Source organism: Rhinoderma darwinii, chromosome 6 (assembly GCF_050947455.1).
Source record: "Rhinoderma darwinii isolate aRhiDar2 chromosome 6, aRhiDar2.hap1, whole genome shotgun sequence".
Classification (NCBI taxonomy): domain Eukaryota; kingdom Metazoa; phylum Chordata; class Amphibia; order Anura; family Rhinodermatidae; genus Rhinoderma; species Rhinoderma darwinii.
Genome location: NC_134692.1, coordinates 66,823,965 through 66,835,641, shown reverse-complemented (window position 1 = coordinate 66,835,641; position 11,677 = coordinate 66,823,965). Strand labels below are relative to the sequence as shown.

Sequence of the window (11,677 nt, the reverse complement as noted above, 5' to 3'; positions counted from 1 at the left end):
ATCTACATGGGGGGTCTGTGTGGCACGATCTACAGGGGGGTCTGTGTGGCACGATCTACAGGGGGTCTGTATGGCATGATCTACAGGGGGTTCTGTGTGGCAGGATCTAGAGGGGGGCCTGTGTGGCACTATCTACAGGGGGTCTGTATGACGCTATCTATAGGGACAGTGGTCTAATGAGGGATTGTTTCATTGATGCCTACAATTGGTGTTTATAACTGTCTATTTTACTGCTGCACTTGTAATATTATAGTATTTAAAAAAGTAATTAAAACTAATTTAAAATAAGTTTTCTTACTCTCTTATTCAGTCGCTATATTAGCATTTACTCGGGGTATTACTTTGGGTCATCAGATCGCCCACCATTGATGGAGACTTGCCCTGCTCCCTAACTGCTCAGGAGCTGCCAAGGCTTAGAGGGAACATTGGTCACCATGCTGGTAAACTTCTTTCCTACCTGGATACTGGGGTATGCTACGCACCTCCCACATCTATAGCAGCTATCAATTTTCCGGTCCAGCCACGTGCCCCTTGTTGAAGGTGGGGAAAAGTGTATGTGGACTAACCTATACCGTAGGGACTTTTCCCGTCTGTAGCCAGGGCCTCCATCAGGGCAGTACTACTGGTACTGCAGTCAGGTGCCTGGCCACAATGATGAAAAGAAGGGGCCCGGCTGCTACTTTAAACATTTCATTGAGGGCCCCAGCATTAGTTACTTGGAGAAAGGAACGGACCCTGCAATGTAACAGGCCGTTCTTTACTCTGAAGTAACTTACGCTGGGGCCCTGAGAGGAAGATGCTGCATGAGCAGGAAACAGAAGCTAGGTGTGGCGGAGCTGCCCACAAGGGGGACGGAGGAAGAAAAAAGAGCTGGAGAGGAGCAGTGATACGCAGCTCTCTTCCAATCCTGCAAGCAACGTGTACCAGGCAGCAGATTCTTCCAGGACAGGTAAGAAACTGTATTGTTATGTGTGAAGGAGGGGATTCTTTACAAATCGTTTTTGTGGGGAGGGGGAACTTAAATGTAAATGCTATATGTGGGGGTGGGGATTTTGTTTAAAACGTTTTTGTGGGGGAGGGTGGACTTGGCTGCCAATGCTATGTGAGGGAAGGGATTCATTATTAATTTTCTTAGGGGAGGGGGAACTTAACTGATAGGCTGAGTTCACACAGGGCGGATACGCTGCGTAAAAGCTAACAGCATATCTGCCCTGTGCACTGCAGGGAATTCCGGGTGAAAATCCGCACCAAACTGTGGTGCAGTTTTTTTCCGGCAGTATATCATGCAGTGGATGATCATTGCAGTGGATCGCTGCTTCAGGTCCCCTAGGGGGACTAATAATAAAATGTAAAAAACAGTTAACGTTTTTTTATGTTCCAAAAAAAATAAATAAATAAAGTAATAAAATAATAAAGTATTAAAAGTTCAAAAAACCCCCCTTTTCAAATTTTTTCCCTATATCAATGTTAAAAAAAATAAAACTTAACATAACTGCTATCGCCGCATCCTCAAAAGTCAGAACTATCACAATATAGTGTTGTTTAACCCGCTGAGTTAAGAAATGTGGTATAGAAATATATATAAAACACGCAAATTTCTGGTTTTTGGTCACCTTAGCGCTCCAAAAAGTCGCATATACCCCAAAATGGTATCGGTGAAAACTACAGCTCGCCCCGCAAAATTTAAGCCCCCACACCGCTAAGTTGATGGAAAAATGGAAAAGTTCTGGCTCTCAGAATATGGCAACACAAAACATTTTTTTAATTTAGCAAATAGTTTAATTTTTTTAAAAGTGGTAAAACATAAAACAAAACCTAGAAATTTGGTATCGCTGTAATCGTATTGACCTGTAGAATAAGTTGAATATGTAGTTTTAACTGCCTGATGGCCGCCGTAAAAACAAAACCCCCCAAAAAATGTTGTAATCGCTGTTTTTTGCCCATTTCACTCCACAATTTTTTTTTTCAGCTTCCCAGTACATTATGCGGTACAATAAATGGTGCCATGAAAAACTACAACTTGTCCCACAGAAAGCAAGCCATCATATAGAGATATAAACAGAAAAAAAAATTATAGCTTTTGGAAGGTGGGGAAGAAAAAACAAATGTGAAAATCTGAAAATGGCTGACGAGGGAAGGGGTTAAATCCTCTGCATGCCTGTTATGTTGCAGAATTGCAACGTATTTCATCCTTTACAATGTAAAGGGTTAATTTGCTGTAAATCCCTAGCAAATTCTGTAACGCACACATTGTTGAATCAGGTGCACAAAATCTGCATCAAAACTGCAGGTAATTCCGCAGGTAAAATCTGCCCCTAATAGTGCGTTTTTTTATACATTTTTAGGTGTGGTTTTCACATTTTGATCCGGAAATAGTTGCAAGTTTTATGATGCAGATTTTTTATTATTTTTTAAACTAGTCAGAAACAATTCGCAAGCGGAAACGCAAGTTAAATTGACATGTATCATATTTTCAAATACGCACCGCATGTAAATTTTTGTGCAGAATATGTGACATCTAGGTGAGATTTCTTGATCTCATTTACTTTGCTGGTACTTGTATTACACTGCGGATTTGCCGCACTAAAATACCCGCTACAAATTTATATGTATTAAACCCTAAGGCCTCATTCACACGACAGGGTCCGAGTGTCGGCCGGGAAAATCGGCCGTTTTTGGCCGATTTTCCCGGCCGGTTTGCATCCGTTTTGCATCCGTTCCGATTCCGTTCCGGGCCGAGTTGCCGTTTTTACCGGCCGATTTGGACCCGATTTGCATCCGTTTTTTTCCCTGTCCGTTTTAAAATCGGATGAATTTCATTTAAATTTGTTGCCACACACAGCACTTTGTAGATAATGCCACAGCCCCCCTGGTAGGTAATGCCACCCAGCCCCCTGTAGGTGATGCCACACAGCCCCCTGCAAGTGATGCCACCCTGTCCCCTGCAGGCGATGCCACCCTGTCCCCTGCAGGCGATGCCACCCTGTCCCCTGCAGGTAATGCCACCCAGCCCCCTGTAGGTAATGCCATCAAGTCCCCTGTAGGTAATGTCACCAAGTCCCCTGTAGGTAATGCCACCAAGTCCCCTGTAGGTGATGCCACCAAGCCCCCTGTAGGTGATGCCACCAAGCCCCCTGTAGGCGATGCCACACAGCCCCCTGTAGGCGATGCCACACAGCCACCTGTAGGCGATGCCACACAGCCACCTGTAGGCGATGCCACACAGCCCCCTGTAGGCGATGCCACACAGCCCCCTGTAGGCGATGCCACACAGCCCCCTGTAGGCGATGCCACACAGCCCCCTGTAGGCGATGCCACCCTGCCCCCTGTAGGCGATGCCACCCACCCTGCCCCCTGTAGGTGATGCCACCCACCCTGCCCCCTGTAGGCGATGCCACCCTGCCCCCTGTAGGTGATGCCACCCACCCTGCCCCCTGTAGGTGATGCCACCCACCCTGCCCCCTGTATGCGATGCCACCCACACTGCCCCCTGTAGGTGATGCCACCCACCCTGCCCCCTGTAGGTGATGCCACCCACCCTGCCCCCTGTAGGTGATGCCACCCACACTGCCCCCTGTAGGTGATGCCACCCTGCCCCCTGTAGGTGATGCCACCCTGCCCCCTGTAGGTGATGCCACACAGTCCCCTGTAGGTTCCACCCATCCCCCCCCCTTCCAGGAGAAGTCACTGACTTCAATGTCCATATATGGACAGTGTAGTCACTGACTTCTCCTGAAGAGGAATTCCCTGCCACAGGTCGGGAATTCCGCTTCAGAAGTGAGTGACGTCACTGTGTCCATATATGGACAGTGTAGTCACTCACTTCTCCTGTAGCGGAATCCCCGGCCATAGAGTCGGGGATTTCGCTGCAGAAGTGAGTCACTACGCTGTGTCCATATATGGACAGTGTAGTCACTCACTTCTCCTGTAGTGGAATCCCCGGCCATAGAGTCGGGGATTCCGCTGCAGAAGTGAGTGACTTCGCTGTGTCCATATATGGACAGTGTAGTCACTCACTTCTCCTGTAGTGGAATCCCCGGCCATAGAGTCGGGGATTCCGCTGCAGAAGTGAGTGACTTCGCTGTGTCCATATATGGACAGTGTAGTCACTCACTTCTCCTGTAGCGGCCATAGAGTCGGGGATTCCGCTGCAGAAGTGCGTGACTTCGCTGTGTCCATATATGGACAGTGTAGTCACTCACTTCTCCTGTAGTGTAATCCCCGGCCATAGAGTCGGGGATTCCGCTGCAGAAGTGAGTGACTTCGCTGTGTCCATATATGGACAGTGTAGTCACTCACTTCTCCTGTAGCGTAATCCCCGGCCATAGAGTCGGGGATTACGCTGCAGAAGTGAGTGACTTCGCTGTGTCCATATATGGACAGTGTAGTCACGCACTTCTCCTGTAGCGGAATCCCCAATCCCCGGCCGGGGATTGGGGATTCCGACTCCTACAGCGAGCAATAAAAGATCCTCCTCCTCACATGCACTCTGCACTGTGAGGAGGAGGAGAGATAGAGCGCGAGCGACGGTAGACCCGGCCATCACTCGGGACACATTCCGGCGATGGCCGTGTATTACCCGGCCCCATAGACTTCTATCGGAGCCGGGCGGCCGGGCACCCGGCTGAAAATAGAGCATGTCCTATTTTTTGACGGGCGGTTTTCCCGGCCGTCAAAAAATCGGTCGTGTGAATAGCCCCATTAGGGGTCTATTATTCCTAATGCAGCCGGGTGCCGGCCGATTTATGAACGGCCGGCACCCGGCCGGGAATCCCTGTCGTGTGAATCCCGCCTAAAGGACGCAGCCTAGTTTGGGCCTTAAGGCTCAGAGCCCATTTTTTAAATCTGACATATTTCACTTTATGTGGTAATAACGTCGGAATGTTTAAACCTATTCAAGCGATTCTGAGATTGTTTTCTCGTGACACTTTGGGCTTCATGTTCGTGGTAAAATTTGGTCGATATATTCAGTGTTTATTGGTGAAAAATTGCAAAATTTCGAGAAAATTTTGAAAAAATAGAATTTTTCAGAATTGAAATGCATCTGCTTGTAAAACAGATGGTTATACCACCCAAAATAGTTACTAGTTCACTTTTCCCATATGTCTACTTTAGATTGGCATTGTTTTATGAACATTATTTTATTTTTCTTGAACGTTACAAGGCTTAGAACATAAACAGCAATTTCTCATATTTTTAAGAAAATTTCAAAAGCCTTTTTTTTAAGGTACCTGTTCAGTTCTGAAGTGGCTTTGAGGGGCCTATGTATTAGAAACCCTGATAAAACACCCCATTTTAAAAACTAGACCCCACAAAGTATTCAAAACAGCATTTAGAAAGTTTTTTAACATATTGCTTGAAACCTGTGGCCTGCTTAATAATATGGAACGTCCTTCTTAAGTAGTTTTCCTTTGATTGGGCACACCTGGCAAACTAATTATCACAGGTGTCTGAGATTGATTACAATGATCCAAAGAGCCCTAAGGGTATGTTCACACGTAGTCAACCAAAACGTCTGAAAATCCAGAGCTGTTTTCAAGGGAAAACAGACCCTGCTTTTCAGACGTTTTTTACCAACTCGCATTTTTACCAACTCATTTTTTTACCAACTCGTTTTTGGAGCTGTTTTCATTGGAGTCTATGAGAAAACAGCTCCAAAAACGTCTGAAAGAAGTGTCCTGCACTTCTTTTGACGAGGCTGTATTTTTACGAGTCGTCGTTTGACAGCTGTCAAACGACGACGCGTAAATAACAGGTCGTCTGCACAGTACGTCGGCAAACCCATTCAAATGAATGGGCAGATGTTTGCCGACGTATTGTAGCCATATTTTCAGACGTAAAACGAGGCATAATACGCCTCGTATACGTCTGAAATTTGGCCGTGTGAACATACCCTAAGACACAATACCATCCATGAGTTTCATTGAAAAACTAATAATTAAATGTTTATGACACTTAAATCCAATGTGCATAATAATTTGGAACATGGTGTATACATAAGTTTGTCTTGCAAATGGTTTCCCAGTGTTTTCCAGTTCCCAGTTACCCGTTCCTGCTGCCTGTACCGTGTATCCCATGCTATCGTATTTACTGAGAAAGTCAAGTCATGTCTTCCGCTGCATCCACGGTGCCACCTGCTGTGAAAGTCAAGGCGTGTCTTCCGCTGCATCCACGGTGCCACCTGCTGTGAAAGTCAAGTCGTGCTTCCGCTACTGTCTACATTGCCTCAGGTACCCGTTCTGAACTATAGACATTGTTTTGTACCTTGTTGGCCAGCTGCTACCCCGCTACGCGGGACGGCCCATTAGGTCCACACCCCACGCCGTGACACTCTGTCACAGGTTCCGTCAAAAATGCCCTAAAAGATAGTGCATTCTGCCCTTTTCTTCCGGTAAAATGACAGAAGCAATGATGGAAGCTCAACAGAACCTATTAAAGTAAAAGGGGTCTGTCGGGCGCCATTGGTCTTTCCTTTTTTTTTTTTTTTGCTCCTTTGAATGAAAAGCATAATGGAATTCCTACAGCAGCAAAACGGTAGGACATTTTAAATGAATACTATTTAAAAAGTTGCTTAACTTTACAGTTAGTAAGCAAATGAACAGAAAAAGTAACAACTTCAGTGCAAAGGTGGCTTTTTCGGTGGCTTTTTTTTATTAAAGGGGTTTTCCAGGGAGGCACAATTTTTGCTATGGGCAGTGCACGAGCACTGAGTTATCTGAAAGGACACATACAAAATGGGGCGGGCATTGAAGCATAATCAAAGAATGAACGGGACCGGCATTGAGGAGGCTGTGAACTAATAGGTTGCCTCAAATCCAGGTTTACGTCTAAAGTCCTGGGTTTGAGGCATCTTATAGGATCACAGCCTCCTCAATGCCAGCGCCGTTAATTGTCTGCTTATGCTTTAATGCCGGCAACATTTACTTTGCTTTCATGCTATTTCTAAGTGCTTGTGCGCTGCCCACCCCGAAAAGGGCGAGCAGAACACGAGCATGGAGGAATTTGCATGAAGGCAAAGTAAATGGTGCCGGCATTGAAACAGAGAGAGTTAAAGAGGCTCTGTCACCAGATTTTGCAACCCCTATCTGCTATTGCAGCAGATAGGCGCTGCAATGTAGATTACAGTAACGTTTTTATTTTTAAAAAACGAGCATTTTTGGCCAAGTTATGACCATTTTCGTATTTATGCAAATGAGGCTTGCAAACGTACAACTGGGCGTGTTGAAAAGTAAAAGTACAACTGGGCGTGTATTATGTGCGTACATCGGGGCGTGTTTACTACTTTTACTAGCTGGGCGTTGTGTATAGAAGTGTCATCCACTTCTCTTCACAACGCCCAGCTTCTGGCAGTGCAGCACTGTGACGTCACTCACAGGTCCTGCATCGTGTCGGCACCAGAGGCTACAGATGATTCTGCAGCAGCATCGGCGTTTGCAGGTAAGTCGATGTAGCTACTTACCTGCAAATGCTGATGCTGCTGCAGAATCAAGTGTAGCCTCTGGTGCCGACACGATGCAGGACCTGTGAGTGACGTCACAGTGCTGCACTGCCAGAAGCTGGGCGTTGTGAAGAGAAGTGGATGACACTTCTATACACAACGCCCAGCTAGTAATAGTAGTAAACACGCCCCGATGTACGCACATAATACACGCCCACTTGGACTTGTACTTTTACTTTTCAACACGCCCAGTTGTACTTTTGCAAGCCTCATTTGCATAAATACGAAAATGGTCATAACTTGGCCAAAAATGCTCGTTTTTTAAAAATAAAAACGTTACTGTAATCTACATTGCAGCGCCTATCTGCTGCAATAGCAGATAGGGGCTGCAAAATCTGGTGACAGAGCCTCTTTAAGGAGTGTGTGAAACCTCCCTCTTTCCTCCTCCTGCACTGTCTGCTGTGAGGGCTGCATAGATGTGCAATTCTCCCTCCCCTTGTGCTTTCCTCCCTATCTACACTTTGATATTGACAGCCTGTGTTATTTGCCCTCCCTGAAGATATGGATGCATTTCTATCTCTCCACACTCTGATCTGTTGTGTACAATTTACTCCCCCTCCCTGCTACTATATCTAGCACTGAGAAAAGGGAGGGGAAATGTAAGAGAGCGGAGGATGTCAGGCCCAAGCAGTGCGCTAACACATTTATCACAGAATCTGAAGGACATACGCTAGGTGAAGAAGTTAGGCTGCTTTTACTTTTACGTTGGAGTCTTAATTAGGAGGCTCTTTCACAGGTTCCGTCAAAAATGCCCTAAAAAATAGTGCAGCATGCTGCCCTTTTCTTTCAGTAAATTGACAGAAGCAATGATGTAAGCTCAACAGAACCTATTAAAGTCAAAGGGGGTCTGTCGGGCGCCATTGGTGTTTCCATTGTTTTCCTCCTTTGACTGAAAAGCAGAATGGAATTCCTACAGCAGCAAAATGGTAGGACATTTTAAATGAAGGCTATTTAAAAAGTTGCTTAACTTTACAGTTAGGAAGCAAAGTAACAGAAAAAGTAACAACTTCAGTGCAAAAGTGTCCAAAGCCTTTAAACATATGTAATGGCTAAAACTAAACATAAGACTTAAAGCTACCCTCCAGTCCCCACAAAAAAAGAAAAACTAAACAATAGTAGAATGAATTTTAACTTACCTAATGTCCATCCCGTTGGTTCTTCTGTCTCCGTTGCCTCGTTCTCAGTCCTCGTTGTCTTCCATCCATCATGGCCACCGCTTTCTCAGACTTGCACAGGGAGCGCAGTCTTCATGTCTGAGACACGCCCCCTCCTTCTTCACTGCCCTCTGAAGTGTCAATATCGACGGACCAGCGCTTGTCCATTAGAGGGCAGTGAAAGAGGGGGCTGCGTGCCTCAGACATGAATACTGCGCTCCCTGTGCAAGTCTGAGACAGCGGCGGCCATGATGGATGGAAGACAATGGGGACCGAGAACGAGGCAACGGAGACAGAAGAATCAACCGGATGCACACTAGGTAAGCTAAAATTAATTTTACTAAGGTAACTTTTTTTTTGTGGGGACTGGAGGATCGCTTTAAATAATAGTAATAATAGTATTTGTAGTAATGTCAATCAAAATCAGAGATGACTCGATTAGGTCCAAATAAATTAATCGAAAATTACCCTAAAATGTATAAAACTTTGAGGTAGTCTAAGATTAATATTATTGAAGAATATTTATGAATGATGTGAAGATTGATGATTCACAAATCAATGTGAGAATTGCATAGCTGCGGAAGCACTCATAGCAATGTCCACTAATATCTGAAACTTTTGGGAAATTCATAGTTAATTTGATTCATGTAGAATCAATTTGCTCATCTCTAATCATAATAAAATAGTAGTATTATTTCCAGATACTATATTCTCACAAACTATTACTTTTTTATCAATTTTTGAAATGCTGCTTTCACGTCATTATTTCTAAGTGTGTAAATCATGGGATTTAACATTGGTGTAACAATGAAATAAAATATAGCAATCATTTTGTCAGTTCCTGGTTGAGAACTCGACCTTGGTTTCATGTAGGCAGCCATTGCTGATCCATAAAATACAGTCACAACCATCATATGAGATCCACATGTAGAAAAAGCCTTCCTCTGTCCAGATGATGATGCAATTTTTAAAATATTTACAATTATATTAATATAAGAGATTACAATAAATGTTACAGGCGTCATGAGAATAATTACACCAACAATAAAAATAATTAATTCTACAAACATAATATTTTCACACCCTAGTGACAATATTTCTGGTACTTCACATAAAAAGTGATTTATTTCATTGTGTCCGCACAGGTCAACATTAAGCGTGAGAGTAACATGGGAAATAGACAGCAGGAACCCACATATCCATGTACCAATTGCCAGTCTAATACAGACCATCTTACTGATAATAGTAGTGTAATGCAGCGGGAAACATATAGCCACATAACGATCATAAGCCATAATGGCTAGCAGAATGCATTCACTTTCTCCTAAAGATAGAGATATATACATTTGTGCTGCACACTCACTATAAGAGATGGTTTTATTTACTGACAATAAATCCTTTAGCATTCTTGGCACAGTTGAAGTAGAATAGCAAAGATCCAGCAGAGAGAGGTTGGAGAGGAAGAAATACATTGGTGTGTGAAGGTTGGCATCTATTAGGACTAGAATAATGATAAGAATGTTTCCAATCAAAATAACTGTATACACTAACGCAAAAACAATAAAAAGTGAAATTTGTATCTTAGGTTGCCTGGAAAGTCCAAGAAGGATAAATTCGTTGACTAATGTGTCATTTTTCCAAAGCATTCTGAAAAAAGAAAAAGGAAAAATATTTGGTAAAGGTAATTTCAAGGCAAATATTATTTATGAACATTCATATTAGACATTATGTAAAGAAGACATATTTGCAACTTGTTCCAAATTTGTTAACTGAATTGCGCTAGTTTTTAGTCCAGGCTTGTGTCCCGCATGTCCACTCCTCTGCTCTCTCCTTCCACTAAACAGCTTCCACTGCCAAACATCCATTGTACAACTTTTGTTTGTGAGCAGGGGGATTCGGGGGGGGGGGGGGGGAGGTTTCATTGTTAATCTGTAATAATAAAAAAAAATACTTGATTTAAAAAAACAGCTTCCACTGCCAGCTTAGCTTCTGAATTACATTTAGGGGCAGGATGCTTTTTCAGCGGGTGAGAAGAGAAGATAGCAGTGAAGACTTATCACATTGACTGTGGTGGGACAGACATGGAATGGTTCATACCCTGGTAATGCAATAGACGTGAGTCTGACAGTTATTCACACAATGTCAGTCATTGTCAGCATGTGAGGGATACTGGGCTCTGTGGATTGCTTTTAATGAGGGGAACTTTCAAGTAGGGTTATAGATTGCTGTGAACTTGTGAGATAGGTGGCTGCATGGGCGTCGCTAGCTCCAGGCTTTGGGGGCCCAAGCCCCGTATCCTTGGCCCAGTGCCCCGGATAACTGGCGACTGCCACATTCGTCTCGCAATTGCAAACAGGGCCGCCTGCACTGCATCTATAAAAGTTACTATAGTAACTGGGACTTATGTAATAAAATACACGGGCCCCTGTTACTATAGAAATGACACATACTTACTCATCGTCCTTCCCGACGCAGCGGAAGTCCTGACGTGTTCTCGTGTCATGACGTCAGGACGCTGTGCGCCGCAGATGATGTCAAGACGCTAGATGGTGTCGGGACATCCGCTGCACATGGAGCCGAAGAGGAGGGTAAATAACGTTATGGTCTGCTGGGGTCCTGTATCTGAGCGTGCCTTGTGGAAAGCTTAGATACAGGATCTAACAGACCATGTTACACATGGATCCTGTATCTAAGTGTATCACATGGTATTCTTAGATACATGGCCCATGTCTGATTCTATTTGATGGCCCTGTATCTAAGCTTACCATATACTGTATGCTGTGTGTTGTTTCAATGCCAAGCACATGGACGAGAATCACACTCGTCTGAATGAGCCCTAAGTCTATCATGTGTGATAATGTCTGCTGGAGCCCTGTATCTAAGCCTACCATGTGTGATACTGTCTGCTGGGCCCTGTATCTCAGCCTATCATGTATAATACTGTCTGCTGAGACAATGCATCAAATTCTATCCAGCGGTGTAGCTATAGGAGCCTTAGTCTTATAGATATGGTATCTCCGATATA

General features: G+C 44.3%; 1 protein-coding gene across 1 annotated transcript; it reads right to left on the bottom strand.

Moving 5' to 3' along the window:
* Positions 1 to 9,374: 9,374 nt before the first annotated feature.
* On the bottom strand, positions 9,375 to 10,298 carry LOC142656352 (olfactory receptor 2B2-like). Its single transcript, XM_075831257.1, has one exon. The coding sequence runs from the start codon at positions 10,296 to 10,298 to the stop codon at positions 9,375 to 9,377; it is 924 nt and encodes a 307-aa protein (XP_075687372.1).
* Between the last annotated feature and the right edge of the window lie 1,379 nt (positions 10,299 to 11,677).